We start from the raw sequence: 27263 nt of genomic DNA on the forward strand, positions 1-27263 counted from the left end.
ATTATAATTACAAAGAAACAGAATAGAATAACAATATTCTTTTCAGTTATACCATTTAAGATTCCAACTATGAGACCACTATCTGAATACTTTATTCTTGTCTGCCTTTTTTGAAAACTATGGTTCTATTAATGTTTCTTCTAGATAGAATGTATATAGAACTGCAGATTTGAAGAAATTTCAATTCAATTCAAGAGACTGAATTTCTGAACCTGTTAATGAATTCTGTAAAGCATCATTTTTATAAGTTTTGACAAATTCATCCATGGACCACATCTATAGAACACCATATTAAAGCTTTCACCAATCTCCTGGGAGGCAAGAGGAAGGATCAGGGTAAACATAGCAATTAATTCTGTTGTAGGAAAATTAAGTTATTCTATAATTTTTATAGACTTTTTAAAGAAAAGTTGTTGCTTATATTTATGAACTTAGTGCCAAACTCACAGAATGGGGAACAAGTGCATAATGTTTCAAGAGTTAAGAAATTCAGGACAGCCTCAAGGACATTGTACTGTATGTATGCCAACTAGAAAATACATGTTTGAAATGAACACAATGAATCAAAGAGAAAAAATTGTTTAAAATACTTGAAAAAAAAATTCAGAAGCAAATAAACACATGCATATGGGAAGAATGTTCATGACGTTTCTTACTTTGCAGCAATGTGAGAAGATCTGACATATATATTCTTGAGTATATCGAGATCTACTAAGCAGTGCCATGAGGTGGGGAATAACTGTAGCATCCTAGAAAGTCAGAAAAGTTAAACAAAACATTTAAATAAAAAATCACAGATGTATCTACTTTGTGGATTTGGCACAAAATTTTATTCTATATGGTGGTTCAGAAGGAAGCAGTTTGAGGACTGCAAAGTTGACTATTAATTTACACACAATATAAACAAAGATTTATCTACAAACATTGTAGAGCTCTGACAATTTAAGAACCTAATCTAGCTAGCATTACAGGATACCTTGAGTACTGATACTTTTAACCTTTTTTTTTTAATGGTTTTTATATACTTTCTGCATTGCTTAGAAATATTTGGAAACAGAAATTGGTAGACCAATTAAAGATTGAGATGTCAGCAAAAACCAGAGGGGGCTCTGTTATTTCTTAAAGGAAATATATATATGTATGTATGTATGTATGTATGTATGTATGTATGTATGTATGTATGTATATATGTATGTATGTATAGTAGAGTACAAAAGTAAAGAACACCAGGAGAAAAAAGAGACTCTAAAAAATATATTTAATGGTTAAAACCAACAAGACAATGCATGGCTAAAACCTATAAAATTGTTCTTTAGAAATCTTACAAAAATTAAAAACCTAGCTTTCGTTGGCACACTGCCTACATATGTATGTATGTATGTATGTATGTATGTATGTATGTATGTATGTATGTATGTACGGTATGTATGTATGTATGTATGTATTTGATATTATTAATACTTGTCTGTAAAATTTCTATTAAATATTATATACACCTCATCAATATACATAATGTATTATGAATGAACAGCTTTCTGCTTTAAGGAGCTAATCTCAATTTTCATTGCTCATCTATCATGGTGCCTTTTCAGAAAACAAAGAATTTTGTAAAACCTTCTTTTCAGAATCTATTCAAATTACATAATCAGTGACCCAGAAAGTCAAGCACAGTGCACCAGTGACTATAGTAATTAAAGATGAGCAAACTGTTCCGTGTATGAACCACTCACCATAGGAAATAGTTTCAGGTCCACACAGGGAAGAAAACAGTGATTTTTTGGTCCAGGAAAAATGGAGGAGGAGAGAAGGGAGAAAAGTCAAGTGCAATGGGGCAGAGGAAAGAAAAATGGGAGGTCTAAGGGAGATGAGGAGATGAGTGGCCAGTAGGGATATGCTGCTTGGAACATTGGCAACAATTGAGAGTGGGAAGGTGTAGATAATATGTGGAACAGGAGGGGAAAGTAAGTTCCAGAACCTCCAATCCGTTTTCACTTATATACAGTATCTTAAATCCCCATGATTTGTCTCCAGTGAGCTAAATTCAGTTGAACAACTTTCTCAAAGTCTTAGTTTCAAATTAAAGGGTACTTCCTAAGAAATACAAGAATGGTAGCATGTACTTGGAGTACAAATAAGCAATACAACCTGCAAAATAGTTAAGACACTTGGGAATATTTCACAGCATAAGACTGCAAGCCTGTCTTGAAAATCCCATGTGGGGCACTTTCCTACACTGGCTCAGCTAATCAGCTGATGAAAATGATTACTTTACTGTAAGGATATTACTTTTATAACATGTGGAGTTTTCTAAAAGTATGTTCATTTCACTATTAACATCATTAATCACCAGTCAAATCAATACAATGAATATTATTCACATATTTCTCAAATGGAGAATACAATAAAGTTGTGTTTGCTTCTCACACAACAGATGATAGTAGCAGCATGTGATTCTCAGAAAAAATATATTAATCTGATTAATTTGCCTTTATATCTTGAAATGCAATATATAAAACTCAATCTTGCATACTGTAAGCATCCCAATGAACACTATAAATTCCAATTATTTTGTGAAGCCAATTCTCACACTAACATAAGCTGTCATCTGTAGTGGTTTTATGACTGTAAGTCATAAAACTCATAATGAGATTTTAGCTTGGATAAATTGCAATAGTTCTAATTTCAAAGATTCTAAATTCTCTCAGAAACACACATGAAATAAAACGCGTATGCAGGCTGAAAAGATCAGTTATTGCCTGTAACTTACTGAATACAATAATTCTTCAGGAGTGACAGGGCTGGTGAAAATAGTACGAAGACACCTGAGGCAAGCTTCAATGAATTTAAGATCTGGTGACAGTAACCCTGTAAATACAAGTTTAGATTCTTATTCAGTTCTCACAAACTGTGTACTCAAGAAACCAATGAAATAATGGAAAATTAGGTACCTTGCAATAAAGCTGGTATGATATGGCAGTCCAGTAGAGATTTAACATTATTTTCTGTACCCATTGCAAGGCTTCCCAGAACAACTGCACATTCCGTTTTCAGCTCAGTGCTAGAGTTTTCTTGCTGAAGCAAGTATAGCAACCTACATGTAGAAATACAACTGTTTAAGTAAGTTCACAAAAATAATTCAAATAAAGAATCCTTCTATACATAAAAAAACAATTATATCAGGTGGAGAAATGCTAATGGACAGGGTGTTACACAGAACCCTACCTGGATTCCATTGGATAAAAAATGTGAACATTATATCCAAAACCAATGATGAAAAAGTGGAATTACAATGGAAAGCTAAATAGCTTGAGTACAGTTTAAATTAGCAGTACAAGGTCAGAGTGAAGAGCTATTCTGGAAGTAATGGGCAATACTTTTAAAACGTGAGTAGCAAGAGAAATTCAAAGAAGTTGACAGGAAACTAAAATAAATATGGAAAGAGATGCAATTTATTTTAAAAAGAGCTTTAACTATTAGTACAACCATGGAACAATTAAAGGAAATGTGTTAAAATCATTGGATAAAAAGTTAACTATAACAGAATAAAAAAGTCAAAAATAGAGTTGTAAATGTATCATGCAAAAAGTTTAATTACGGTCTATTTAAAATGTCTATTAGAAACAAATGAAAATATGGTCTATTTAGCATGCCTAATCAGAAGAATGACACTGAAAATATCAGAAAATTGCTGAAATATTTTGAAAATAAAAATTACAGAAAGAAGACATGTTCCAGTTGCAGTGGAATCTGTATAATGAGTCAAGATTTTTTAATCATTATTTGTTAAACAACTTGTGGTAGCTCAGTTTGTGCATAATACCAAGTCATAATGCAGGGGTGTCAAACTTAATTTCATTGAGGGCCGCATCAGCATTGCGGTTGCCCTCAGGGGGCCGGGTGGGTGTGGTCATGGCCAGCTCTACATCGTTCACGTCAAGGGTGCCTGTGGAGGCCTGGGCAGGAGTGGGACAGATCTGAGGGTCTCTGGAAGAAGGGGGTGGGACCAGGGCAAGTGCCAAGGCATGGTCCACTGGAGGAGCCTCACTGTTCCTCTCAGACCATGCGGGGGGGGGCTGTATGGTGGTGCGGGCTGCCCAGAGCCCTGGGCAGCAGAGGTCAAACACCCAGCCTGGCCCTCGAGCACCCATGGCACCAAGCCCAGCCCCACTTCCCCAAGGAGGCACCCAGTTGCACATATCTCCTCCTCAAGGCTGCTGCTGCTGTGCTTGCTCTCCTTAGCCAGGTTGCTCATGATGGGTACGAGGGCAAAGTCAGAGGGAGGCCCATTCCCTCTCCACAGGAGGAGACTCGGCTTTGTATCCAAAGCTCCCTTAGCAATAGGATGGGAGACCACCAGGATAGGCCAGGAGGAGGGGGCAAAAGGTTGGTGAAAGGGCAACAGGGCAGGACTAAGGCAGGAGTTCCCTCAGACCCTCCCTCTTCTTCTTTCCTTCCTTCCTAAGTACAGAGTGGTGGGAAAATATTTGAGATGAGGGAGGGAGAAAAACAGGCAAGAAACGCAGCTGGGGAGGTGTCACCCTTTGCGAGGAATGAAGAAATGCACCATCGCCTGGAAGTGGCCAGCACATGGCCCTCGCCTACTTCACATATCTGGCTTGGTGGGCTCTGGAGGAGGGGATGCCATGATCAGCGTGAGAGTCAACGTTACCTGCACAATGCCGGCACTCTCCTCACAGCACCGAGAGGCTGCGCCAGGCGGCGTGAATCTAAAAACAAGGGCGAGGACGCCCAGCTCCCAGCCTGCCCGGTTTCGGCAGGTAGCGGGGCGCTCTCCTCACAGCGCCAAGAGCTGAGCCGGGTGGCGCAAATCTGTTGAGAAGTGCAATGCTGCCTATCCCCCAGTTTCAGCAGGCAGCAAGGTGCAAAGCTGGCGAGCTTCGCACCGCCCAGCTCAACCTCTCGGCGCTGTGAGGAGAGTGCCCCGCTGTCTGCCGAAACCCCTCCCCCAGAGCCCATCAAGCCGGATATGTGAAGTAGGCGAGGGCCATTTGCTGGCCACTTCCAGGCGATGGTGCATTTCTTCATTCCTCACAAAGGGTGACACCTCCCCAGCATGCACCCAGGGGGTGGGGCCGACGCAGCAGGGGCTGGTTCCTCGCTGTTTCCAGATGGCCTTGTGGAGCTAAGACTGAATGCGTTTCAGCATAGATGGTCACCACAAAATTGTACATTGGCTCTCGGCTGGCCTGGGCCAGGGCCAAGACAGAGGGGGCCGTTCCCTCACTGTTTCCAGGATGGCTTTGCGGGTCACATAAAACCACTTCACAGGCCGCATCCGACCCATGGGCCTTGTGTTTGACATGTCTGTCATAATGGATGGCTTCACATATACCAAAAAGCCGTAAGCAAACTACATTTTTCCCAATCAAAACTCTGACATAATTAGATATAAATATCGTGGAAGCAATCAGGTGAAACTATTTTTGTTAACTAGTAACATTACAGAGCCTCACAATAATTGTAAATATACCAAATAATAGCAAAGCATCTAAATGTGATACATCACTGCATTTTTAGCAGATTATTTAAAATCAAAAGTGAAGAATCGGTTACTTTGTCTCCGTGTTGTTAAAAACTTGTGTTAAAAATAAATAAGTCCAGCTTTAAGAATGCCACATACATAAAAAAAAAATTAATGCAATAATGCAACTTTCCTAACATCATTTTTTTAAAAAATTACTTATTGCTTTAACTTTCAGGATAGATTTGGCTTATACAAAAAAAGGTTATAGTGGAGGAAAATACATTCATTAAATGAATGCATTATATAAGGAAAAAGAGCTGGACGTGTTTATTTTAAACATAATGTTTAATCCCTGGGAGGGCAATTTTGAACATGAAGCGACCAACTGTGGAAAGCTATCTTAGCAACACAGATGAGGCAATATCAGCTTCAACTCATTTGTGGGCTGAACTCCCACATATTCAAACTCTAACGGAAGTCTGTAAAATACATTCCTGAGAATGTTTTCATGCGTAAAGAAAAATCCTTGAGCATAGACCAACTCTGTTTTATAAGGTTTTTTTATTGAAATAATAATTTATTTTGTCTCTCAATTTCTTGCCTACACCACTATGCTGCAGAAATAATGAGCAGAGTTTTTCTTTTAGTTTTATCATGGGTTGTTCAAGTTATTATGGAGCTTGTGAACCTACATGATTTTTTTTACAAGCATTCAGAACAGTAGTCTGCAATCTCTACATAGATATTTATTCTCTTTCCTGATTAATTGGAACTACTAAGTAATGCAGTTTTAAGTGCTACTACAGGTAGTTTTAATTTCCCCATGTTCGTTTACAAGTTTGAAGTTACAACAGCCTTGAAAAAAGTGCTTTATGAATTGTACTCACACTTATTACCACTGCATCACCTTCACAGTCATGTGATTGCAATTCAGGTGCAATCAGGTAAACCAGGTTTATGACTGGTTGCAGCACTCTGCGCTTATGTGATCACAATTTGCTACCTTTTTAGCTGGTTTCCAACAAGAAACATCCAAAATTGTCAGTTATTAAGCAGAGGGAGTTCCAGGTAAGGCGCACAGGGGTGATGCAGGTAGGGTGGCAGAGGCTCTGGAGTGTCCAGCACAGATTGCATAGAAATTGGGGTAGGGTGCTGCAAGCCTCAGCTGGACCCCCCTGGCCCAGGAGCGCTTATGTCTGCAGGAGTGCTACAATTTCCCCACCCACCTATGTCCCCGAGATCTATGCCCTTCTCGTGACTCAACACAGTGGCAGCTGTTGGCGGCAACAACAGGATTGCGGCTGAAATAGAGGCCCAGGAACTCTAATAGTATCGCCCCAAGGTCTAATTCAGGTCTACTGCCACTGCCCCTGCGAAATGCTGTTCAAGCTGCACACTGCTGGCCTTCACTACCTCACACTATTTTCCAAGCCACACATTCCATTCTTTCCCCAAGCTACACAGCCCATTCTTATGATCCTTTGGATCCTCTGGTTTTCTCCAGGTCTTGCAAAAGAGCACACTACCTGGAAAACGAAATTTGGAGAATAAGGTCTTTCAAAGGACCATGAAAACGGGGCTCCTACTATTCTAGACAAACTGGGCCTTTCAGGCTTAAACACTCCTTTGTGCAACTGGATTCTTGATTTTCTTACTAACAGGCCCCAATATGTGCGAGCTGGAACAAATATTTCTAACACCATTTTCTTGAGCACAGGTTCTCCTCAGGGCTGCATCCTAAGTCCGCTGCTGTTCACCCTGTTGACCCATGACTGTTGTGCTAGGTTTGCCACCAGCCATATTGTAAAGTTCACAGATGATACAACAGTAGTGGGCTTGATTCATGGGGACAATGAGGGTGCTTATCGCAAGGAGGTTGAGGGTTTGGTGAGCTGATGTAAGGAAAACAGCCTAGTTTTAAATATTGGAAAAACCAAAGAGATCATTGTCAATTTCAGAAAAGGCAGGCACAGCCACACTTCTCTGTGCATTACAATGATTCACTCTGTGCATTACAGTGATTCACCTGTGGAGATGTTACCAGCATCAAATTCCTGGGTGTGCATTAACAAGTAGGCTGGCTTGATTGCTCAACAGTGAGACACTGATGAAGCGGGCACAGCAGTGCCTGCATTTTCTGCGTCGCATGAGAAAAGCACATCTTCCTTCCCCTGTCCTTACCACTTTCTACAGAGGGACCATCGAGAGCATCATATCATACAGCATCACAGTCTGGTTTAGAAGCATCACTGCTTCAGACAGGAAGGCAGTGCAGAGAGTGGTGAGGATGTTTGAAAAGATTATTGGCAGTTCCCTCCTTTCCATCCAGGACATAACACATAAGCATTGCTTGAGCAGGATCCGTTAGATTGTCTGGGACACTACACATCCTCTTCACGACCTGTTTTCCTTGATACCTTCTGAGAGGAGGCTCCATGGTATCCGAAGCAGAACATCCAGAATCAGTCACAGTTTTGTTCCATACAGTATTAACCTTGTGAACTCTAAAGCTTCCTCCTTCCGTTATGTATTCAAGACAGACAGTGATTAATATTTATAAGTTACTTATATGTAAGGGTATAGGTCTATACATATGTTGTATATAGTATGTTTAAATGTGTTATGGTATGTTTAAATGTGTTATGTTTAAATGTGTTATCTATGATATTTCATCCTTGTACAATCTCTTCCTTTATGTTTTTGGTATCCCATAAATAAAATATTTGTGATTACATAACTATGGTTTTTCATTACTTCTAAATCAGAAAACAGTAACTTTTTGGATGATACAGGCTCTATTATGGTCATAACTTGAGGACTACATGTATGGCTAAAAAACAAAAATCAAACTCAATAGCCATACATTGGGGATAGATAACCTGCACATACCATTATAAATCTACATTAGACTAAAAGATTAAGAATTCTTATAAGCCAACTTCAGAATGATAACTGTTTTGCTGTTGCTAAGAAATATCTGCAGATAGCCTGCAAATCACTCAGGGATCTATCATCTGCTCATCGCTGCTCTACTCCATGAAAGTTTATGCCATAATAAATATACTCAAATTCTTCTATGGATTGTTAAGGGTGATTCGTAGAATTTTTTATATTACAGTATATAAACAAAAGGTATCTAAAATAAATCTGTTATATATAATATACATACATACATACATACATACATACATACATACATACATATATATACTTTGTAACTACACTGGTAACATGTTTGGCATTATGATATATTGTACTCTTGGTTATTTAAAAGATATATAGCTATATTGACTGGATTCAGAAAGATCCTTAATTTTCTTCATTTTTGGTTTTCAGAAATTATTTCTAATAGTTACATACAATAATCCATGTTCCATTGCCTATGCGCAATTCTCCCACAGTCAAAGTATACAGTCATGTGCATTCAACTCTTAAAGCAAGAAAACACCAAAAGAGCCCAATGAATGCTGAGAATGCTCAGTGTTTAAGAAGTACTAAGAGGTTTGGAAAAGAGGACCGATCATATGGAAGGAAGAATGGAATGTTAACAGTTCTACAGGAAAGAAACAGACTAGACAATACTGTCATACTACTATTTTTCATCTTATCAGTCATGTAATCTAAGATATTTAATCCTTTTGCTGTCTTTTCTCTTGGGTTTTTGGTAAGTCATAAATAAATAATTATTAACTATTGTTTTCATTACATTTAAATTAGAAAATAATTTTTTGGTTTGGAATAACCCATGCTCTCAGGTAGGTTGCAGTTTAAAACTGATTTCAAATCCTAAATTGTCCTGATTTTAATAAAATTGGAGGAGCATCTGGTGCCTTCCAAATAATCTGGACTTCAACAATCCCTAGCATCTGCCCATGCTGAATGAACCTTATGAAAGGGATAATCCAAAACAAGTAGAATGCAAATAGTGGTTGCCTACATCTATTGAGTATTAGTATCCGTTTATCAATAACTAGGAAGCTTCCAACTGTTACATGCAAATAGGGAGGAAGAAAGGGGCATGAAGGCAAAATACATAGATAGAAATACATGTGTGTATGTGTGTGTGAGTGTGTGTGTAATGTCCATAATAATTGAAATGGATCATTCTGTTCTCCTGTTCCATACAAACTCAGATTCATACTGTGACTCCTACTTTTGTTCAATAAATGTAACATTTGGTTGTTGTATCCTTTCTCAAGAACATGTTCCTCAACATAATAGAATAAAATAAACATTTCACTTCTATTGTTTTCAATTTTAACAGTTCTAGCAATCAGAACTCACATCAATCTATTGCATAAAAATTCATAGTAGAATATAGCACTGCATCAACAATTGAGATGCTAAGGACTGATGCATTCATTATTTATTATTTCAATTTACAGTATATACCTGCTCATTTCAAATGTATGACTTTCTTTCTCCTTACAGAGAGCCTACCAGCTATATAATCAGAAAAAAATCAACCAAGAAAATAGCAGGAAGTTCTTTAATGATAATTTGAACAAGAATAAGAGTCGAAACCAAATAAGCTGAACTTTGCACCATTAAGTTTATTATCTTGTATGGTTGACTGACTTCCAAGAGATAAACCCTGAAACTATAAATAAACTAAAACTGTCTAAGGTAAACTAATATAACATTATCTTTTTGGTTCAGGTAGATATAAGTGTATAATTTTTCCAAACCAAGGGGGTAAGCAACAGCTGTTGGGAAACAAAGACTATCCTTCTTTAAAGAAAAAAGATAAATAAACATATCAGCAATTCCTGCCAATTCTATGCAGCAGAATTTAATAAATATATTGACCAGAAAGATACATCAGAATAGATTAATTAAGCTATATTTCCCTAGTTGCTAAAGGATAACTTTGACAATATTTTCCCCTATACTATAATTTAGGTACTTGCTACATGTTCAAACATCTCTGAATGCTAAGAAAGAACAAGCTTAACAGGATACACTTAATGAAATAAATGTTTCATTTGTCATTCTAATCATAGTTTTTCATGTACATCAAAGTCTTGTTTACATAAAGCACTGTGGATTGGAGAATCATCACTACCTAGTCTGGAATCACTGGAAGAGCGAAACAATATTTCTTCCTCTTTCCAATTATTTTATACTGTGGGAAGACAGCACACCCCCTCCCCAGAGAAGGAAATAGTTTGGGGGATATTAAAAAAAGCAGAATATATTTCCAAAGTGAAAATACTCTAATCCTCAGAATGCTTTCTTTATTTCATTTAAATACCTAGGTAAAGATATCCAGCATAATAACAATGTCATAGAATTTCTCTACCAGCTAATACTTAAAAGTACTGGGCAGCCAAGGAAGCTGTCAAACCAATTGCAACAGAGACAAATTGTACTATAGGTAATCATTTAATAAAACATTCACTGAATCTGACCCATACCATTTCATGCCTCTTATTTTTCTAGATTTTTTCAGCTGAAAAGTATCTGAAAAAAAGTCAGAGCTTTTAATAATAATCAGGAATTGACATTTTTGAGATCATTTTTTAAGCTTCTCAGGGACATGCCCTCAGTTACAATTTCATGTTGGATAAAAGATGCCAAACCATACAACTGCCATTATGTTTCTAGCAAAATGAAGGAAAGGATTGTGTACATTTGAAGGAAAATAACTTAAACTTTAGCCATCCTTTTGGGAATAGAGTATAGACAGACCCCTGCTATATGAACAGATTTTAGATAGTGTTTGGTCATGAATTCTGTTTCCTATAAATCCTACTTCTCCTCAGTTCCTGCATTACAATTTGGGAAGTTTTAAAACAAAATATAATTAGCATATTAAATGTTTTGCTCTCACATCTGCTATTGACAAACATCATTTGTGCCTAATAAATGAGGTGAGGCAAATTAACACACCTCTATAAGTTATATTCACAACTTAATCTTGCAGCACACTTGAAGAATTTAGCTTTTTGTAATGTGAATAGAGTCAAGCTAACACAGCTCAGGATTCATCAACATACCCTCCTTGCCTCACACTTAGAAGGCTTGCTTAGAATTTGTTAAGGAAATGTCCTTACATCAGGGTCTCCATCTTGGTGCAAGCCTGCTGCTGAAGCAGGCTGGATCAATGTTACTTACATAAAAGAAAAGTGGTATTTTCCAGTGCAATTTTCTGTGAAAATATTGTTATTCAGATGGAAAGGAAGGCTGAGAAAGTTTGGTAACATGCAGAATTCCAAACACCATGTTCCTCTCCCATCAGATGCAAGGCTCTCTGCATCCATGGCCATTTCAACTGAAACCTCCCCAGCAAACATAGTTGTACGTGTGTTTTAAGGCTTAAGGAAAAATGCCAAACTTCCTAAGGTAATTATTCCTAGCAGTAACACCTGCTTTGCGTTCCTTATCCTCCCACCAACCTGTTTCTCTTCTCCAGTTATAGTGGCTAATTTTTTCTTCTCTCCACCAAGTACGTAGTCTTGCTAGACAGAAGAAAAAGTAGCTAAGCCTTCCATTTTCTCCTAACATCAAGCAGAGGTTCTCTTCTGCCCTTTGTTGCTTTTCTTCAACAATAGGAAGGAAACACATTACTGATGATGTTGGGAAAAGTTGGATATTTCAATTTTTGTTTATTATAATTGACAATTGGCTCAGCTTATTACTTTTGGTACTCCTGCCTGAAAAGTAAATACATTTCAGCTTTCAAAAATTAGATTCACCCTAAGTCTACTGACTTCTTGTAAGGCCTTAAAGACTTGATTTTGCCACTGGGTTTGGGGATCGGGATGTGTGGTTAAATCTATACAATGGCTATGTTAATTGTTATTGACAGTTCTTGTTATACCTTGGCTATTGACTGTGTTGTTAAATACTTTTCTGCCTCATTTTTATATATTTCTTGTATTATGTTTTTTATAGTTTTAATTACTGTGACCTGCCCAGAAGCATGTATTTGAGATAGGTGTTATACGAATTGAAACAACGAATGAATGAATGAATGAATGAATGAATGAATGAATGAATGAATGAATACCAGATTAAGAACTTTGTGTGCACAGTGAACAAGATATTGGAGGAGAAATGAAAAATATTGCAGGTGGATTTCAGCACAAATGACAGGACACGTTCTCCTTTTTTCAATTATTAAATTCAGGGATTAGGGAAGGATATAGGATAAGGTGAAGCATATTGTCAGGGTTTTTAGGGATTGTTTTTGTTCTCCTGAAGAATGACTAACTATATGGGCTATGGTAGTTCCTTGGCACATGGGAAGTTATATTGTTCTTTCTATTTATTTTGTTATACTATTGTTTTAAAGCTTGTTACTGTTTTGGAGGTTTGTAAGGCATGATTGGAGTGGCATATAAGCCTGATAAAATACGTAAGTGCGATCCCATTTAAGTCTATGCAGAATAAAGTCCTACTGAGTTTGAATGTTTTACTCAAACAATTACCAAGGATTGTTTTATTCCTTAGTAAAAATGCATAGAATTGCACTTATATAACAGGAGAGCTTTGGTATTTTATAAATGTCAAGGATAGCTAAACGTTGAGGATATTTTTTCTACAATTGGTTCATCATCATCATTCATCTGTATAATATACATAAATTCAAAACGTTGATATATTTATGTGATTTCAATAGCTTCCTCATGAGAACAAATCAAGTTTACTTTAGTAATGCAAATAAAGCATATTTTGGAAAAAAATATTTAATCATTAATCTGTTCCTATATTGTTTATCAAAAGGACTAGGTTGCACTTTAACAAAGTTTTATTAAGATACTTGATTACTTTATCAGCAACATATTCTTGGGTATATACAAGTTACATTTCTATATAGCCATTGTCTGAGTCAAAAGCAATTCCTTGTGCTATACTATTGTATGTAACAAACTCTTGCTCAGTTTGAATTCCAGCACTATTGCTTTCATATTTTTTTCAAATATGAGGGGAGATTAAATATTCTAGTTTGCAATAAATAGCTTTTGTTTCTGTATACATTTTCATTTTCAGTAACTAAAACCGTTTTTTTGTCCACTGTATCCTGATGCTAAATTAATTTGACATATCTATCCTACTGGTGACTGAGTACTGATTTCTTGCTTATTAAATGCTTTTATATCCTGTCTTGAGTTGGAATGATCCAAATTAGGTACCGCACAGTTTGCCTTAATTTTACCTTCACTAACCTAAAATCATTCAATGAGTTCTATGATCTAATGGGAAAAAGAACCTGAATCTCTCCAGTCCAAAAAACACTGAAGGACTCTAGAATTTTTATATTAAGAATAAGAATTAATTTTATCATTTCTCAGTGTGGATTAACATTTTCTGATTGCTTAATATCATCAAATTAATGGATATATGCCTCCTGTTTGCTTATAATCTTTTGCTTTTATATAATTCCCATCTATTTTTTAAATGCTTGGATGTGTTAGTATTACATTTGTATCACACAAAATAGTTATACTAATTTGACTGATAGAAGGCTTTATTTGTTTAAAAGATTTATGTTTCACCTTTCTAACCAATCAAGGGGGCCCAAATGTAATGATCATCATATCTAGGAATTACTAAGTAAAAGAATAAAGCATTCAGGTAAATAGCCATATTGTTACTCTGCTTATGAAAATGTTGAAATAAAATATGAGAAATCAGATTTTAAACAAATGCAAATAAGACCATTTTTTAAGCTTTCAGAGTTTATGAGGAAGTTGATGTAAGCTTAAGGACTTAACCCTATTTTAACCCTCAAATAATTATGTTATTTCTTCTCCAAAATCAGAATAAAATTGCACTTCTGTAGCATAAACAAAGAAAGCACTAGATAGTGGACAAAAAGTGGTCTGATAGCTGCATCTGATCTGTGGATTATCTGGACCATAAGGTATGTCAAACCACATATCCTAAATCTCAAAATAGTGTTGTTTTGCCTTCAGGCTCTATGAACACTAGAGGTAACAGTTGAAGAGCACATTATGAGTAAACCAGGTCTATTATATACTTTAGTCATCATTATTTATGCTGACATTTTAATTCTGCTGACAAAAGCAAAAAACATCTTGGTACAAATGGAGGGGAAAAAGCCCATGTTAACAGATAGTACTCGGGTTGTGACAGCAATTGGGACCAGAATTTCCATTGTAAAGAAATGTGGCCACAGAGCATGACATCACGTGACCACATTACTTAGTGATGGCAATCCCAACAGCCCCAGTTGCTGTTGTAACCCAGGATCACACAAGTCTTTAAGCGATAACCTCATGAGACTATAACAAAAGAAGAGAAGCAAGTCCCAGGTAAGTAGGCCAGCAGATGATTACTGTGGATGAGAATTTGGTAGAGGGGGCCTGCTGGCAGATTCCATGGATAGCTGCCATGGGCACGAATGAAGGAGTGCAGGTAGCTGGGTTGATGTCACAAGCAGGTACTATGGAGTATAGGTGGCTATGCAGGTATTTTGGGTGGGCAAAAGGACAGTGGGGCAACTTGTGAACCTCCTGTCTGCTTCCTCACTGACTTTGTGGAAAGATGGCAGGGAAGATGTAAAAGCTGATCATGTAACCAGGGGGAATCTGCGACTGCTTTCAGGACCTTTCATAAGTCTCCTTAGTTTAGCACCATTGTAACTTTGAATGATCACTAAATAAGTGGTCAAAACACAAAGGCTACCTTTGATGGAAATAGTCAAGAATCTTATGTTAGTAGTTTATAGTGAAATCCAGTTTCGTCTAGTGGTTAAAGCACTAGAGAAGAAACCAGAGAAGTGTGAGTTCTAGTTCCGCTTTACATATGAAATCCAGCTGGGTAACTTTAGGCTGGGAGGGAGGATCAAGATCTATTCGTTGAATGCTTTCCAGTAGATCAGGTATGTCAAACTGCCGGCCCACAGGCCAGATGCGTCACGCCGAAATTTTGCCCACCCCATTGCTGGCAATGGGGAAAAAGTCACAATACGTTGCGCGATGTCACATGACTTTGTGAGTTTGACATGCCTGCAGTAGATCAACAAATAATTCAGAAGCCCATTATTTTAACAAAAGGAACTAAAAGCTTCTTCCATCAAAAAAAATTAAGATCAAAAACAACAATAGGATGAAAGCATTATAAAAATGGAATTGGAAGTGCTTTTATTCATGTAGAAGCAGGATATTAATTAAAAATAAGAATGGTGTTGAAGAATATGAGTCTTGTTAATGATCACAAGATTATTGATTTTCAAATAACTTTATGGCAAAAGGTCCTAGGAATATGTAAAAAATTATGTAGATCCACAAATCTACATGAAACAACTTGATATTTTATTTTTACTATGAGAAACTTGGTAACAGCATGTTAGATACTAAACAAATTGTAGGAATTTACTATAGGAGATTAGTAATTAAAAAGCCTGGAAGTTCTTTAACTTCACAATTTAAAAAGGAAGAGTAAATTGCTTCTTTTTTTAAATTAAAAGTATTTTTCTTCCAAATTCTTATATGCAATCTTCATGCAGGTAAGAAATGGAAGAAACCGGTTTAGGCATTTCTTTTAGAAGTTTTATTAACCAGTGACTTTTGAACTATTTTCATAGCTTTGAAACAGACATTCTTTCCAAATTTTTCAGCACAGATGTATCCATACAAGCAATTTTTATAGCAAGGAATCAGATATACTAATCTCAGCTATCAAAAAAATATAGAGTCAGCGACAGTCAGGAAAATTAAATGTCCTTAATGGCTTAATGAAACTGCTGTGAATCAGTGAAAATGAGAGTAGCAGAGGACATACCTTGGAACTGCTCCCAAAACAATCAAGTTGGCTTTTTGTTTGTTGTTTCCAATTACAGCATTTTTCATATCTCTGTAAATCCAGAAAGAGAAAAACCCTAGTAAATTATGCTGAGATACTACTAGCTCAGTTTTGCAGAATGGAGCACCATTTAGTTGCTACATCTAAGCACTGAACAGGAAAAAATAACATCCCCAGTATTAATATAAATATCTGACATTTCTCTAATACCAGCTATTCAAACAGCAGAGATGTGTACTAGATCATTCATTATAAAGCCATCTGGCATATAGATCAGATAGCAATATCAAAATGTTAAATTAGGATTGAGTTAGAAGTAAAAAATTAAAAATTAAACATGAGAATCCCAATATAGCCAATATTGCTACTTTACAGTGGCTGCATTTGAAATGAGGCTAAAAAGAAAGGCTAAAAATTGAATGTGGTTTACTTTAAACTGTCATATGGCATTATATCAATTATAGCAACTTTTGATTTTATAATTTAGTTCTATTGTAGAAGCACCTAAATTTTTATTCTTAGAGAAAGTTTTCCTAAATCTAGAGTTAAATGTTTTATACAACTGAAAAGTTGTACCAAGATTGATATGGAGATCTTTCAGGTAACTTTAAAAGATCAATAATAAGAAATCAGTGCAAAAATTGATTTTAAGAAATCAATGAGCTGATATTTTAAAGAAATGTTGAATAATTATTCTATGAGCCTAATGGACATATCAATGTGATGTTAAATTATATTGCAACAATTTGAAATCTGCCAAATTATAAAGAAATTGGGATTAATCATGTGGCAGCTGCATTTAAGAAGACTGTTTTACTCTATTGGAGAGATTGTAATGCTATGATTTTAAAACCCTGGATGGAAGACAAGCATTCATTTTATGCATACATAATGGCCTTTTATCAAAGTAGTAGAAATTCTGATAAATTTTACTCTTATAGTCAATAAAGGTAGTCCTCGACTTACGACCACAATTGAGCTCAAAATTTATGTTGCTAAGTGAGAAACTTGTTAAGAGAGTTTTGCCCCATTTTACAATTATTTTTGCCACATTTGTTAACTGAATAACATTGCAGTTAAATTAGTAAACACAGTTAAGTAAATCTGGTTTCCCCATTGACTTTGCTTGCCAGAATATTGCAAAAGGGGATCACATGACCCCAGGACACTACAACCATCAACCATCCAAATGTAAATCCTGTGAATATGGGGATGTTGCAACGGTCGTAAGTGTGAAAAATGGTCATAAGTTACTTTTTTCAGTGCCGCTGTAAAGGAATTGTTGTAAGTCGAAGACTACCTGTATTCTTTTTTCTGTTTTGTTACTGACAGGTGTCTTTGCTTTTTTGTATTTCCTTTTTGTATTTTTATTTCAGCTCCTCCTTCCCTTTTGTTTATAGAGTTGAAGCAATAAAAATGTTAAAAAACTAAATGTGGGCATAACCCTAAACAAGAAGTACTCTTATATACGACTCAATTACTCCAACTCGGCTCCTCCTGCCAGAGATTGCACTGTGCGTGCATTTTTGCAAATTTGAAACTTGTTTTCTTTCCAAAATCAGTTATAATATACTGTTTATGAAACAACCTCAATATTAATTTCCATGTAATTCTAAAGAAACCATGGTCAGAGCCATTTCAATTTTTTTTAGCTACCTTCAATAGCAGTAATAGCAAAGAAACAGTAACCAAGCATTGTGTACCAATATGGTGTTCCTATTGCAACCAGTCCAAAACACAGGATTTCCCTATCCTAACTATAGCTGGTTTATTTACATAAGGCTACAAAAATACTTATTTTAAGTAATAGAAAATGCTGCTTAAGCTTAGCTCATTTTATCTGGGTTTCACTAATACCTATGAGTCAGTACTTTTGAGTAATTGCTGGTTTGCTTCAGAACGCTTCCTCAATTTCCAATTGACAAAAATGCAAAGCAAAAACAGCTAAAAATGAACCACATTCTCAAACTAAAGTTTCACTTGCTCCTCTCTCCAGCCCTAGATGAATTTCTCTTACTCATGCTGGATAGCTTTTTGAAGTTCAACTCAATTTCAAAAACAGTGCGCTATTCAGAAAAAGCACATATAGGTAACATCCGCCAAACCATCCATATACAAGGAAAAGGTATGTTGCTGAAACATTCCATCACAGGTCTTCCGAAAATGGCATGCTGAACAGTGAGACGATTTTTTTTCCTTCCTACTGACAAACAGCTGATTTTGCCACCAAAGCTGGCTCTTTGGCATCGCGTTCCTCAAATCTGAACGAGAGAAACTAGAAATGATTCAAGACAACCTTTGGACAATCCTGTACCTGTCTGGGGAGAGGAATCTATATTGTCAATCATTTTCGATTTTCTACTCATGTGATTTTCTTGGTAAAAAAATAGGAGTGGTTTACTAGGCAGTATCAACTAATGCTTATGCCACTCTCAAATGATCATCTGCAGCCAGTATCTTCCTATGTTACTGCTGTTCCATGCTGGCTTTAGCTAGGCTGCTGGGATGATGTTCATGCTCTAGGGCAGACATGTCAAACACAAGGTTTGCAGGTCAGATCCAGCCCGCCATGTGGTTCCGTCTGGCCTGGGGACCTGCTCTGGAAACAGCAAGGACCAGCCCACAGCATCTCAGCCTGGCCCAGGCCAACCAGGCACTGATTTACAATCTGGTGCCAGCCATCAAAGCCAGAACATGCTCAGCCTTAGATCCATAGGGCAGCCCTGGAACCAGTGACAGTTGCCCCCACCCCACCCCCTGGGCGTGCGCGCAAGAGGTGGCGAACAGGCAGAGGAATCTGGCATCCTTGCAGGCTGTCTTGCCCCGCAGGCTGACTTCACCCAGGATGCCAGCGCTGGCCGTCTCCTGTGCTGTCTCCCAGGGAGCGGGGCAGCTCCTTGCTGGTTCCAGAGCTGCCCAGTGGATCCAAGGCTGAGCGCATTCTGGCTTTGATGGACACAACCAGGTTGTAGATCAGCATCACCACCACCACCCTCCCACTAGCACCTCCATGGCCCGCTCGCTGACCTAGCCTCGCAGCCACGAAGCTTCCCTTTCACCGGAACTGGTCCCGCCCACCCGCGTGGGATAGCGATGGCCGGCAGCAGCATGCACACCATCACCCTCCCATCACCCCTTCCTGAGCGCAGAGGAAGGAAAGAGATACGAAGGAAGGAAGGAAGGAAGGAAGGAAGGAAGGAAGGAAGGAAGGAAGGAAGGAAGGAAGGAAGGAACAGAGGGAGGGTGGATGGGAGGGAAAAAAGGGAGGGAGGGAGAAAAAGAGGGAGGGAGGGAGGAAGAGGCAACTTGGTTGGAGATGTCCTAGTTCACGCAATTCTGCTTCAATCCTGGATCCATTGAGACTTGGGCTCAAAGGAGAAAGCAATTTTGTGTTCTCTTTTGCCACAGACAGGACTTTATTGGCAATCCAAGTTAACACTGGTATTCTTGAATTGTGAACTCTTAGGAAAGTATCCCCTCCTTGTGTGTTGCAAACAACCTTTCCAGTGGGGAAAACAGGACAAAGGAGAGTGGGGCAAAATATTTTCCTTTGCTATATTTCCAGTCTGAATTAGACCACAGCAGGGTCCCTACAGAAGAACTCTTTTAAGGATTATGAAATAAGTTGGGGGTTTGTAGTCACCGTGAGTTTGTGGTGAGGGGGGGCACAGAGGGAGGCTCAGCCAATTTCACTGTATACATGTTATACTTTGATAATAAAGGGTTTATTATTATTATTAATAGAAAAGCAACTAACTTACCTCTGTTCCTAAATGCTCAAGCTGTTGCACATAAAAAACAGAGGTGCTCTGATCAACTATCACAGCCACAATTTTGACAGTTTTGCTGTACTGTTGTCTGTGGACACCCCCATCATAGGCACCCCGATACAAGCGATGTTGAGCTGGCCACACCAACACTGGTCACCCCCACCCCGACTATACCACCCCGGCCCCCCAAGGTCAACCACAACTCTGATGCAGCCCTCAATGAAATCGAGTTTGACACCCCTGCTCTAGGGGATGTGTATGTGTATGTGTATGTGTGCAATTTTTATTGATATCTTTAAACAAGAAGTTAAAAAGTAATACAAACCATTAGTAAGGAAGAAAAAAAGAAATCATTATGCAAAACAAAAAGTGCAAAAAAAGAAGAAAAAGTTAAGGAAAATTAGAAAAGAAAAAGATACAAAGAAGTGGCTGCCAATATTCTTCACACCCATATTAATATATTTTAACTTCACTCTAAAGCTCCACCATATTACTTTTCTTTATATGTATATAAATCACAATCTTTTTTTATATTTACACAAATATTCCAAAAGAGGCTCCCAATCATCAATAAATGTAGATAATATCTTTTCTGTAATCACTTCAACCATTTCAACATCTGTCAACTTCATCAACCATTCCTCCATAACAGGTAGTGTTGAATCTTTCCATCTTTATGCACATAGTAATCTTTCCATAGTAATCATATGTTGAAATAATATTCTGTGTTTTTTTCTGTTTATTCATTAGTTCTAAAAGGAAAAGTCCAATGGAATATTGATCTTTAAAATTCTCTGTATCAAAATATGCATTTGAATCAAAAATTTTACCTTTTTTGTATGTCCACCAAGCATTATAAAATGTCCCTTCATACTGTACACCTTTCCAACATACATTTGAAGTGCCTTTATATAATCTTTATACATTCTTTGGCATCCTGTACCAACAATGTATCTTTTAATAAAAATTCTCTTTGGAATCAAAACAAAATATAAATTTCAACCCTTTTTGCCATTTATTTTCCCACTGATCTATCTGCATATTATAATCAAAATTTGTAGCCTACCTTTTCATATGTTTAACTTATTCTTCCCATGTTTTAAATTACAAGAGTTTATACATTTCAGCAGTTACATGTTCATCATAAGTACACAACTGTATTTCAAATTCAGTCTTATTTTCCTTCATATCATAAGTTATTTTTATCCATTTTAAATGTTTCTTAGAGCTATAAATAGAAAAACCACTGACAACTATATCCTCCTGCTATTAATTGCTCTATTGATTTAGTTTTAAATCACCTTTGATAGTTTTCCAGTAAGTCCCAGTACATCAGCTAGTTAAATTTCCAGATAGATCTGCCAGTTCTCTTCTATGATGTGATTCTTGAGCTGGGATCCATAAATGTGTTTTTGGGAACCAAATGAGTTTATAACTATTCCATATTCTCAATATTATCTAATAAAATTTTTAAAGTTTGCATTAAGTTTAACTTTATCATACCATAACTATACATGTCATCAAAACATCAGGTAGTCGCTTAATTGTAAAAGTCTCTTGTATCTCAGGAATATACATTCGTTCATCTAGATCAAACAACAAGCAATGTAATACAATTTCAAATCTGATAAATCCAGCTTTCTTTCCTTTGCACCTTGCAACACTTTATATTTAACTTTAACTTTTTTCCCCTAACTATCTAAAATTTAGATATATTTTTTGCCATTGTTTAAATCAGTGGTCCCCAATCTTTGCGGTTTGATGGCCTCACTAGGGGGGACAATGGAACTGGGCTGCATCAGAGGTAAATCGGTACGCGTGCATACATGCAGCCCTTGCGCAGGTGATGGGTTGGCGCACATGCGTGCAGCTCGACTTGCACGAGGGGCAAGCCGGAGTGCACACGCACAAATGGCCACTGGCCCGCCACTTGTGCAAGGGCCACTCACTTGGCTCAATCCGAATAGGCCACGGCCTGGTAGTGGGCCACGGCCCAGGGCTTGGGGACCTCTGGTTTAAATGGTACATGGGGTACATTTAAACAGGTAATCCCTGAAACAAAGCCATTCACGGCAAAAGATTCATTTTTATCCAAGATTCTCCCCAACAGTGACAATTCTCTTTTAGTGAATTCCTCAAACATTTTCTGCAAGATCCCTGGTGAAATAATCTTATCTGTAAATTCTTCTAGTGATGCTCTATGTCTTTCTCCTAATTTAGCAGCCTTTCTTCTGGCTGTCATGATGAGAAAGTGAAAGTATGTCAATTTCTATGGTGAAAGTAAAAGGCAGGTTTCTCCTTGTTTTACTCTTTTGCTTTTCATTATCTGCTCTCTGTACTTACAGTATCATAGCTTAGCTCAGTGTTTCTCAACCTTGACAATTTTAAGGCATGTGGACTTCAACTCCCAGAATTCCACAGCCAGCCTTGCTGGCTGTGGAATTCTGGGAGTTGAAGTCTACATGCCTTAAAATTGTCAAGGTTGAGAAACACTTTAGCTCATATTACCCATATCTTGTTTTGTAAAATGGCTTACAACAGTTCATTTAGTGACCTTCAAATTTACAACAGCACTGAAAAACGTGACTTACAATCGTTTTTCACACTTAACTATGATTGCAGCATCTCCATGGCCACATGATCAAAATTTGGATGCTTGACAACTGGTTATTTACGAACCAGGGTCTTGTGATTTACCTTTTGCGGCCTTCTGACAAGCTAATTCAATGGAGAGGCCAGATTCACTTAACAACCATGTTACTAATTTAACAACTGCAATGATTCACTTAACAACTGTGGCAAGAAAGTTCGTAAAATGGGGCAAACTCACTTAACAAATGTCTCAGCTACAGAAATTTTGGGCTAAATTATGGTCATGAGGATGGTCGTAAGTTGAGGACTACCGGTATTATTATCCAAGTACCAGCTACATCTGATACTGATAGAAGGCAATATCATTAATGAATAAGCAAATAAGCAAATTAAGATAAGAATTCCAGAAAAAAATTAAGGACAAAAGTTAAACATATTTTTATATAACATTACATTGCATGTAACTCAACTGACAACATGACCAAACTTTAGATGCTTGGCAACATGGCTGCATTTGCTGCATGCTGTTTTCCTGAAAACTAGGACTTATTTCCACTGTCTTGCTTTAACAACTACGGTGTTTGTGTAACAACCTCAGCAGTTACTTAATGCTTGCCGCAAAAAAGAGGTTAAATCAGGTGAATTACATGACCAACCCATTTTATGACTGTCGCAACATACCACATAATGGCTAAGTTCCATTATGGTTGAGGACTATCTGTATCTATGTGTGTTACAGAAACCAAAATAGAAAAGGATTCCATAAAAACTAATTGTGAGTTTCTAGTACAAATAGTCCTTGATTATAACCATTCATTTAGTCACCATCTGAAGTTACAATAGCATTGAAAAAAGTGACTTATGACTGGTTTTTACACTTACGACCATGGCAGTACACCTATAGTTACATGATCAAAATTCAGGTGTTGGGCAATTGGCATGGGTTTACGACAGTTGCACTGTCCAGGGTCTGACAAGCAAAATCAATAAGGGAAGCTAGAGTCACTTACCGACTACATGATCCAATTAACAATTGCAGCGATCTGCTTAACAACTGTAGCAAAAAAGGTCGTAAAATGGGGCAAAACTCTCTTAACAACTGCCTTGCTAACAATAGAAATTTTGGGATCAATTGTGGTCATAGGTTGAGAACTACCTCTACTAGAGTATAGCTTTGTAAGTCAGACCTTTTGGATATCATTAAATGAAATCTTCCTTACATGAAGCATATGTAATATTTTGTCGATGATACTTACTGTACAAGAGTATAATAATTATTTTACACAGTTATCAACAATGATTCTATCAAAATCAATGGTCTCAAAAATAGAATTTATATTCAGACTCAGAGGGGTCAATGGCAACTGCATATAAGGGCTGATTAACAAGATCTACCATGTTGGGAAATGAAAACAGATATTATAATGTACAATAAAGTGTAGGTTTCTAAGTAATATTGAGTAACAGAAAGTATCTCATCTTGTAATTATACTGCAGCATGCCTAATTATAAAAATGATGGGAAATGCATTGGATTGGATTGGATTGGATTGGAGAATAGAATAGAATAGAATAGAATAGAATAGAATAGGTTGATTTGACCAAATGTGATTAGACACAAAAGGAATTTATCTCCAGTGTAGGAACTCTCAGTGTATATGCAAAATAACAGAGTAATATTAATCATAATAATACCAATAATAGAAGATAGTGGAAAGTATGTGAAGAATACAGCCAAACTACATGGGTAAATATACATAAGACAGTACTGTGGAAATTAGGTGTTCATCAGAATGATGGCATGAGAGAAAAAAAAATTCTGTGTCTAATTGTTTTGGCATGTAATACCCTGTAGCGGCATCCCGAGGAGTTGAAACAGTTTATGTCCAGGATGTGAGGGGTCTGTAGATATTTTCTCAGCCCTCCTGACCCGTGCAATATAGAGGTCCTCAATGGAAGGCATCCTGGTTGAATTGTTTTTTCTGCAGTTCTAACTACCCACTGAAGTCTGTACCTGTCCTGTTTGGTTGCTGTACCAAACCGGACAATTATAGAAGTACAAATGACAGACTCAATAATTCCTCTAAGGAACTGTATTAACAACTTCTGGGGCTGTCTGAAGAACATTATTTATTGTGCCTTTTTAATGATAGTTCTAATGTTAAGTATCCATTTCAAATCCTGGAGATTATAGAAACCCAAAATTTGAAAGATTCTACTGTTGATATTGTGTTGTCTAATATAGTAAAATCCACTAATATCTCTACAGTTTTAAGTGTGTTCAGCTCCAGATTGTTCTGCCTGTACCACAGGGCTAGTTGTTCAACCTCTTGTTTATATGCAGACTCATCACCGTCTCAAATGAAACGAATGACTGTGTGGTATCATCTGCAAACTTCAGTACTTTAAATGAGGGATCCTTTGAGATGCAGTCATTTGTATAAAGAGAAAAGAGTAATGGAGAGAGCACACAGTCCTGAGGGCTGTCTGTGCTAACTGTTCAGGTATTCAATGTGATTTTCCCTAGCTTCACCTGTTGCTTTTTATCTGTCAGAAATCTTATAATCCACCTACAAGTATGGATAGGTATAGCTGGCTGAATCAGTTTAGGATGAAGAATTTCTAGAATGATGGTATTGAATGCTGAGCAGAAGTCTACAAAGAGGACCCATGTATAAATCTCTGGGGATTCAAGGTGTTGTAAGATGTAATGCAGTGCCATATTGACAGCATCATCTGCCAATCTATTTGCGCGATAGACAAACTGCAAGAGGTCTAACAATGGATCTGTGATGATTTTCAGGAGGGCCAGCACTAACCTTTCATAATTATAGATATCGGAGCATCCAGTCTGTAGACATCCCAAGAAACCCTTGATGGAGAGTTTCTTGGCAACCGGGATGATTGTAGAGTGTTTGAAGCAAGAAGGAACATAACACATCTCCAGTAATTTATTAAAGATGGGGTGAAGATGGGAGCCAGTTGATCAGCACAGATTTTCAAACAAGGAGTAGTTACTCCGTCTGGGCCTAGTGCTTTTCCGATCTTTTGTCTATAACAGCAGATCCCAAACTTTTGGGGTCTGTGGACCGGCAGCGGCGGCAGTGGGTAGGGGATAGTTGCATGCATGCAATCTAATCCTGCACATGCAGAAATAAAGCTTCACAAGCTTGCCTACCACTTGCACAGTATGGCTCCCAATGAACTGCAGATCTCACACATTTTTTTCTAGGATCACCAGTGATGGAATGTAAATCATATGGTTTAGTCAGAAATTCATAGGGTTTTCAACATGAATTTGTAGTAGGCAATTATTGTCAAAGTATATGGAATTCATTGGTACAGTAAGGGATTTCTTATAGCTATTTCACATACAAGAAGCCAATAATTTTTATACAACACTGGAACATCAATTCAATATATGATTTCTAGAAAAATATATATTCATTTTTATCCAAAAAGAGAACCAGCATATTTTCCTCTGTAAAGGAAAACTGACAGAAAATATGTTAAATACAAATGAAATACACTATGAATTGCCCAGCTTCCTTACCATGTTAACCTAAAGTTATCAACTGCAACAGAAACCAATTCTAGATATTCTTCTGTAGCCAATAAATGTTTACATATGGCACATTTTGTATCTATGTAGAAATCTATGTATCTGTTTAGATTAACCACAAGAGAGGTTAATCTAGGGCCAAAGCAAAAATTCTCTTTTAATTGTATTTTTAGTTACCGCTTAACTACGTTAATTAATCCTGATCTCTATATTCCAATCATTTTCTCTCTCAGGTACAATACAAAAATACAACAGCACAAAGAAATGTATTTTTCATCCTTGCTGTCTTTATTTGCCCTATTCAGAATTAATGGTTGTTCACCTTACCAAACTAATGACACACAGACTAATTCAGAAACATATTTTTTCATATTAGATTACATGAACTTGGTTAAGTTCAGATGGTAGGATATATTAGAGCTGCTTAAATCACAATCAAGCCATACTTTTTGAAATTCATTTGTTTTATGTAACCACTGTTGTGATTATCATGACATTACACATAATGTACTGTAGTTAAACAAAAACTTCCAATAATATTCTTATAACCACAGATGAATTTTATTGTAATCATGTTGAATTATGGTTTTAATACTACATCTAAATTATAATAATTTATATATCAGATGCTCATTTTTCAAGTGTTAAGACAAAATATATGCATAATTGTATATTCATGATTCAATTTAAGATGTATATTACTTTTACTTTAAATTTGTAATATATAGCAAAAGTATCTTAATTTGTATCTTTTAAAACACTGGGGAATTCTCATCAGATGTGAAGGTGAATACTATGCAGGCAGGAAAAATACATTACTATCAGATGTATAAAACGGCAGACAAGATTTAGACCTGATTTAGAAATCAAATCAAAAATACTAAAACTGCCATGCGTGGAAAGTTAAGTAAAGAAAGATTAATACTAGATTAATACATTAACAAAAATAGTAACTGAGCATATTTCATTAGTAATACCTCAAATACATAGTTTTTGTTGAAGTATAAAAAGCAAGTAATGAAAATGATTCAAACAAAGCTAAGAATTTAAAGGCACAATAGCAAAAAAGTTTGTACTACTTA

General features: G+C 36.8%; 1 protein-coding gene across 1 annotated transcript in view; it reads right to left on the reverse strand.

Moving 5' to 3' along the window:
• Positions 1-16306, reverse strand: part of ARMC8 (armadillo repeat containing 8) — a gene marked incomplete in the record, with an annotated part of 39933 nt that extends 23627 nt beyond the window's left edge. Inside the window, 4 exon segments of the mRNA XM_015813726.1 lie at positions 657-749; positions 2768-2865; positions 2949-3091; positions 16238-16306. Of these exon segments, the coding sequence (XP_015669212.1) occupies positions 657-749; positions 2768-2865; positions 2949-3091; positions 16238-16305 (402 nt within the window).
• Between the last annotated feature and the right edge of the window lie 10957 nt (positions 16307-27263).

This window comes from Protobothrops mucrosquamatus, unplaced genomic scaffold (assembly GCF_001527695.2).
Source record: "Protobothrops mucrosquamatus isolate PMUCROS unplaced genomic scaffold, P.Mucros_1.0 scaffold183, whole genome shotgun sequence".
Lineage (NCBI taxonomy): Eukaryota > Metazoa > Chordata > Lepidosauria > Squamata > Viperidae > Protobothrops > Protobothrops mucrosquamatus.